The sequence below is a fragment of the Thalia democratica genome, chromosome 5, assembly GCF_965202585.1.
Source record: "Thalia democratica chromosome 5, ktThaDemo2.hap1.1, whole genome shotgun sequence".
NCBI classification, from domain to species: domain Eukaryota; kingdom Metazoa; phylum Chordata; class Thaliacea; order Salpida; family Salpidae; genus Thalia; species Thalia democratica.
Genome location: NC_139169.1, coordinates 57,626,194 through 57,633,963, shown reverse-complemented (window position 1 = coordinate 57,633,963; position 7,770 = coordinate 57,626,194). Strand labels below are relative to the sequence as shown.

The 7,770-nt window shown below is 26.6% G+C and overlaps 1 protein-coding gene across 1 annotated transcript; it reads right to left on the bottom strand.

Annotated features, from left to right (window-relative positions):
• Positions 1 to 222: 222 nt before the first annotated feature.
• Positions 223 to 3,778, bottom strand: LOC145836669 (testis-expressed protein 9-like). The gene is made up of 3 exons (XM_082944454.1): positions 3,517 to 3,778; positions 2,929 to 3,312; positions 223 to 928 (listed from the first exon to the last, which is right to left on the bottom strand). Exons 1-3 carry the CDS (start codon positions 3,776 to 3,778, stop codon positions 432 to 434), a joined length of 1,143 nt encoding a protein of 380 aa, XP_082800580.1. The 3' UTR covers positions 223 to 431.
• Between the last annotated feature and the right edge of the window lie 3,992 nt (positions 3,779 to 7,770).

Genomic DNA, 7,770 nt, shown 5'->3' with positions numbered 1-7,770 from the left:
GCAAAAAAAAAATTACCTCATGTTTATAATATTTAGTTATATGTAAAGTAAAAACACGAAAAAAAAGTATTAAAACAAAACTACACATAAAAAAGCAACAAAAAAATTAAAACACAGTGAAATAAGGTTCATATTAAACCAGTCAATATTGAATTATATAGTTTTGAAAACTTTCGCTTAAATTTAACTTAAAATATTTAGTCAGGTATCAGTCATTTTTGAACATAACGTTGAATAAAACTTTCATACTTGCGCTCCTCAGTCGGTACTATAGATGAAAATAATAACTTACATAAGTAAAATTTTTATTTACAATAAAATAAAAGTACAAGAAGTTACCAAAATTTAGTTTAAATATTACACTTTTCATTAATTATAAAATAAAAAGCAAAATATGAACCTTACAGTATATTCCGTTTGTTACAATTTTTTTAAACATTTTCCCAATCAAGTGTCTTCAAAAACTCCTCTTCAGTGAAGCTGAGCAATTTGGCCGCTTCAATGTGAACGATCTGCTTCTTCAGGACCCCGATGAGGCTCTGCTGCTTCTTCACCATGCTCACGCACTCCGCCTTCACCCTCTCCAACTTCTTGTTGCTGCTCCTCAAAATCTCCACTTCCTCCGCCAGCTTGCCCGAGCTCTCCTTGCTCGAACTCTTCTCCTTTCTCAGAGCCGCCTTGGCCTTTTCCAGTTCTTCCAGCGCCCTGTTGAGCCTAACCTCATTGGCGTCGCTGGCAGCTTTCTGCTGCTTCTCGTGCCTCTTATTTGCTTCGATTTGCTTGTTCGCGGCGTTCAGCTGCTGCGCTTTCGACTCGCAGCCTTTCCTTTCACTTTCCAGCTGAGCTTTCAGCTTTTGAATCTGGTTTTGTTGGGACGAGCAAGTCTTCTTTTTCTTTTCCAGTTCGTCGTTAACGGTCTTTAGAGCGCCTGATACAATGTTGATGTTAACTTGTTTGACTTTTTAAAATTTAATTATAATAAAACTCAAGAAAAAAAAAGCTTTAGTTTCAAGCTACTCGGACGCACCAAGTGAAGATGACTTTCAACAATACTAAATTATAAAAACAACTCAAGCTATTCAATATACTGACGAATTTGTACAACTAATTCAGTATATATTTTTTAAAAACTTAGTTTTATATTTATAGCTTATAAGTTTATAATTAGAAATACTTTAAAGTTATTACAATTACAAGACAGATTGCAGCTGTATTTTTGCATTTGTTAAGAGCAGCTGTAATATGGTAGCTAAAAATATAAGAGTTACATGTAGATTTTCAGTGTTTAAAAAACTAAACTTTATTTTTAAGATACATATAAGTCTGAAAAAATTTGCTTGTATAAAATATGGTAAGCAGTTTTTATTTTTTTTTTCTTTAAATAAAAAGTCTTTTTCTACTTTAAGTTTTATGGAACATAAATTTTTCCTAAAATAGTAGTTGGATAACTAAAAAATAAAATGTCAGAACTAAAAAATTATAACCAGAACTCAAAGGATTTTAATATTTAATATTTTTATTTACTATTAATTTTAATTATGGAACATAAGTTTTATCATGCATGCTTTCCAATGATTATTAAAACAAGTTAAGATTAAATGTTTAAATTGTATGAATACTGCTCCAACATGTTTGTATAATAAATCAATTTAAAGATAAACTTTAATTAATCATACTTTGATAACTTACAGATAGATACTGCAATATATGTAAAAAAGTTTATAGGAACTATTAATGATTAATTTTAATGATTTTCTGCCAAATCAAAATATTATTAAGTAATAAAATAACTAAAACAAAAATTAAAATATAGTTAAAATGTTTTTAAGAATGATTTGTGTACTATTAAAGAACTTAAACTTGAAAAGTTGACTACAAAATAACTTTTAGAACAAAAATGTGTAACGTGAATGATTTTTAAATTTAAACTTTAAAAAATTAGCTTTTAAAACAAGCTGTAAATAACAATTTATTTTGAACATTAAAGTTTGATGTTAATATTAAATAAAAACTTCTGACTAAAAACTTAATACATGTTAGTTAAAGAAAAAAACACTTATTTTTAAAATGATGTATAAATTTCCTACTGTTGCTTAATTAAATTCATGTGTGAGAATTTTGTTTATAAAACTTATAATTATATCATAGTTTTTGATTATTTGTTAACGAAGGAGTTAAAGTTTGGTGCAAACCAATGATTAATGTGTAGCACAACTGCCACAAAATACTTTTATATAATTCTAGCTATTGTAAAGGTTTTTTAATTATTTTAAGATAGTCTTGCATCCAGCTCTAGCATGGCAACTTAAGTTTCGGAAGTGCTAGACCCCAACTTCACTTATAACAAATTTGCTTCAAAGGTAAGGTACTAATAAAATATCTTTTTTGTCAGCTATGCTGTGCAGTTAGAGATAAAATGGATCCTATACGTAGAGACTAATAACACTACGTGTATAATAAAAAAAAGTTTTGTTTAAGTGTCCTGTTTAGACTTGACACACTTATTCATACAACAAATTTGTATAAATTGTAAGGAACATCATTTATTAATTAGTTTTTTATTGTGACCAAGGGAAATAAAAAACCAAAAACTTTTTACAACTATAATAAATGAATAATCATAAATTCCTCAAGTTATAAGCATGGTTTTTAATTAAAACTAATGCTAGTTTTTAATTATAACAGTTATAATTTACAATAATAAAATTATAAAAAATAATTAACAATAAATACAATAACTATAATTTTAAAAACTAGCAGAAACAAACTTTAAAATACTTATCACTTTATGAATTTGACAAAAAACATTTTTTAGTAAAAGTAAACACACTTTTAAAATATACTGTGAAAAATTTGCAGCTATATGGCTTATATGTAACAACAACACTCAACAATATTTTTAGCTTGTAAAATACACGGATAAGAAACCTTTATCTTTGGAACGACTTTCAACTTCTTTTTTAAGTTCATTCGTAATTGTTGACAGCTCTTCCTGCAGAACATGCACTTTTGCTTTCAGGAGCCTCAGTTGAGCTTCAGTTGCCATTCCTGCAGCAGCTTCTGGCATGACATCAGCGTCATTCACATCCATGTCATGCAGACTTTTGTTTCTTTTAGAAACTAAAGAATTTGCATTGTTCTTTCCAAAATTGTGACTTTTATATTTATTTGAAGAAGTCTTGGGAATATGAGATGTGAATGGCCTTATTCCTTTCACCTGCTTCCTTGGTAGTTTTTGAACTCTAGCGCTTGATGGCCTAGAAGCAGTGCCAGTGATATGTTTGAAGTCCTCATAGTAGTCTTCAAAACCACCTGTTGTTAAAAGTATGCTTATGGTTGTTCCAATAAGAAAAATAAAAGAATAAAACATACTTAGAAAAATTAAATAAATAAGTTATCTTATAAATACAAAGTGATTGTAGTAGTTTTTTACAAAAAAATAATAGAAAATTAATAAATACTATTGCTACTTTTTTCAATATAAAGTGCTAGATTTATGGATTTAACTACAAAAACCTGCTGCAATGGACAACAGGGCACTGCTGTCATGATCAAGACTTGACAGGTTTTTTCTTATGTCTTCAGAAATATCAAGTGTTAGATCGGCTGGTTCTTCTTCTACTTCTTCGTTGTACAAAAAACTGTTTTGCTTCTGCATAACTTTGTCAGCCTCCTTTACCAGCTCCGCCGTCTGCGCTTCAAGCTCTGCGTTCACTCTCTTGTATTCTTCTTCTCTCTCCTCGAGAGTCTTTTCTACTTGTTGTTTGCTTTTAGACATTTTGTTTTTTTTACAACTAAACGTCTGCATTTGCTATTACATAATAAACTTTTTAGGTTCTTGGTTCAAAGCAAATTTTATCTAAATTTATCAGAAGTTACTTCTTGATTAATATTCAAAAGTTTCAAAAAAATAACTTGTCTTAAAACTAAAAGCTTACTGTTACCAAATATTTTCCAATTAAAATTCAAAAAAGAAATTAAGTAAGTTTTAAAATGTTTATTAAAATCAAATCATTATAGTCTAAACTTACACTAACGTAACAATAAATTAGTATTCCCTCTTAACAACTATACCCACTTTAAATTTTAATAAAAAATATTAATAAAAACTGCATCTATTTCTCTTACACTAAATATTTTTAATTAAAAAAAAAAAGATAGATAAAATGAACAAATAATGAGCTTATATTACTAATCATTAAGTAGAAGGTTTTTTTGGTTATACTTAATCAAATTAAAACTTTGAAAATATTTTTGAAAAGTCATACTAGTTTCAAAATATTATATTTTTTGAAAATTTTAAACAAACTAATATGTCTGGTCTATATAAATCTTTATTGTAATTTCTATTCATCATAATCATTAGAATTTTTTAACAATACTATAGGATAATTGATTAATTGTTGTACTAGTTTTGAAGGTAAAAGTTTTAGTTGTCTAAAGTTATTAAGGGTTTAATTGTATTCATTTAAACTTTGTATAACAAAATACAGTTTTATATTAAGGGAATAAGAGGGTAGGGGTAGGGAGTACAGCACATTTTTTTGGTCATGTTGTAAAATCCATATGAGGAGTCTTGATTTGGATGTGTTATGGTATCATTAAGAAGAATTAAAAAAAAAATTAAAAAAATTCCTAAAAAAAAAACTGCACCCCAAAAAACTGATCTGGAACCCAAAAATCACATAATTTTTGATTTTTTGACTTAAATAGTAATAAAGTCACTCATACACGTCCTAGACTTATATTTTATATCTTAAATTAAAGCTAATAATTATAGGCATACACTTAATGACATTTCATAGCTTTTGGAATATTATGACGTCATAATCACACAAAATATGTAAATTTTATCTGTAAAATGGTGCGTTTTGAAAAATTAAGAAGCATAGCTAGTTGTCTAATCTAATTAAAACAAAATATTTTAAAATAAAACTTTGTAGATATACTTACTTACCTTTAAAATTTAGGTGATGTTGTATGTATATTAATGGGATATTTGATGTCATAATTCATTTAGCTATAAGTATTTAAAAATAACCTAAGAATGTTATTCAATTTGCATTACAACAACATAACGAAATACAAAAAAGTTATAATTTATTATAGGCAACATAATGTTGTATGGCATTAACATTAAGTTAATGATTGCAAAATAAATAGAGACTAGTATAATAAAGAAATAAAGAACATTGCATAATAAAACGAACATTGCACTATATCATTTAGTATTAACACTTAAGATTACTGCAAAATGACTGATACTTTTAAAAATACTAGTATAATTTAACTGTCAAATGATTGATAAAAATCTAACTGACTATATGTACATAATCTCATAAAAATATATAAAAACTACTTTTTAACTTTATGTAAAAGACATCTGTTCTACTATTAAATCTATTTGGACATGGTTTCTCAGTGAAAAAGTAATAGATCTTTCATTAGAAACATCCCATTCCCCATATGATATATATATATATATGATCTATACTTGTAGAGTTTTGTTTAGGGTATCAGAAATTAACTGCTTAACAAAGTTAAGAGTAACTTTTGAGATATAAGCAACCTAAGTTGGAGAGCTTGATAAGTTTCCGATGAAAGGGGCAAACCAAAAACGCAAAAAAAAGACTATTTCACACAACATTTATCTCCTCCTTAATTTTTTAACCAATCTTCTTCAACTTTTCACAATATTTCAACAATTAATAATAAAAATTATAAGTACAGATGTTTTTTTATTTAAAAAATAAAACCTTTAGCAACAAAAACATCAATTTTTTGTTATTTTTATCAAAAATTATTAATTTTCAATGTTTTAAAAACTGCAACATTCAAAGTTTTTTTAAACTTTTAAAAAAACTATTTCCAATATTTGATGTCTCAAGCTCAAAAAATGAAGGAGGAGATAAACTGCTAGTGATTTCTTAATTTCTAGGAAAATTGACATTAAAAAGTTGCAGTCCATACCTTTGTACTAAAAAATTTTAGAAAAAATTTTATATCTCCAAAAGTTAATTATATTTTTTTCATTTTATAAAAACTGACTTATAGTTTAAACTTTAAGCTTTAATACATACTAATTTAAATTTTTCTACAAAAAAAAGTTTGTACCTTCCCCACCCCTATGCCCTTAATATCATGCAACACAAAAGCTTTGAACGTTTTTTAATACTTTTAAAACTAGCAATGTCAAAACCTAATATTTTTGTTATAATAAAAAGTGAAACTCAAGATTAACATTACTCAGAATCAATAATTATATTTAATCTCTTACTTATTTTTTAAAACTTACCTTTTTTAAAAAGCTTATTAAATTAATTTTATATAAAATAGATTATTTGAAATTGGAAAAAACTTTAAGTGAAAAAATATCACCTATCTTCAACTATAAATATTATGCAAGTTAATGTGCTATTACCATATATTTAATTTCAAGTTTATGGCATAGGTACCTTATTAACATAAAAACTGAAAAACTTGAAACAAGTGGTTTCCAAATGACAGATCTAACCATAGCTTGCAATATGTAGACCCAAAAACATTTTTGTGAAATAAAAAGATTCAAATCTTAGTCTGACTGGATTTTGATTTGAAAAAAAAAAGACTCTACCTGATTCTGTTGGATGTCAATTTAGACTAATGATACAAATCTTGCTAATATCATTTTGAACAAACTACAAAAAAATACGCTCAAAAGGTTTGGTCTGAGGACCTGGTGTAAAAAAACCTTTCTATTATCGAGTCATACACCAGAACAGTTTAATGTCATGCCCAGATTGAAGTTGAGCTTAGCCAGATTTTAACCTTATTATCAATTTTAGAACTGGTTCAAACTGTAATCAAGTATTTTTTCAAATCAAAATCTGGTCAGCCCCTATTTGTATCATTCCTGTTGACAACATAAACGAAACTTGATCAACTTTAGTACTTCCTTCATGACTTATACTTCATTGTTTTTGTAAATTTTTTTTTTTATAATGATCTACAATGATCAAAGATTAACGAACTAACTTCTTTTATCTTTTAAGTTGTTTTGATTTTTTCAGAGAGACGTTTTAAAAATTAAACTAAAATTTGTCAAAAACGGGTTATTCTGATAGCCAGAATTAAGCAATCTTGGATTAGCGCTTTTTATTATTAGCAATTATTTTTATTCTCAACATAAATAGTTGCATAAAGTTAAATTTAGTTAATATTCAATCAAAAAAAAAAAAAAAAGATTTTAATCGGTTTCGAACCTGCAACCTTCTGATTACTATCGACGATAAATACTGATCAACAATCGTAGAATAATATTTATAATATCAAAACCGATTGAATTTTTTTTTTTTTTTTTTGATTGAATATTAACTAAATTTAACTTTATGCAACTATTTATGTTGAGAATAAAAATAATTGCTAATAATAAAAAGCACTAATCCAAGATTGCTTAATTCTGGCTATCAGAATAACCCGTTTTTGACAAATTTTAGTTTAATTTTTAAAACGTCTCTCTGAAAAAATCAAAACAACTTAAAAGATAAAAGAAGTTAGTTCGTTAATCTTTGATCATTATAAAAAAAAAAATTACAAAAACAATGAAGTATAAGTCATGAAGGAAGTACTAAAGTTGATCAAGTTTCGTTTATGTTGTCAACAGGAATGATACACATTCAGCCCCTTATCTTGGCTAGCATAGCCACTAATTAAAAAAATTGGACATAAGTAAAAAAAAATGGCTTGAGTGTTAAGTTAATTAAAAAAACAACAAAAACAATTAACTAAAAG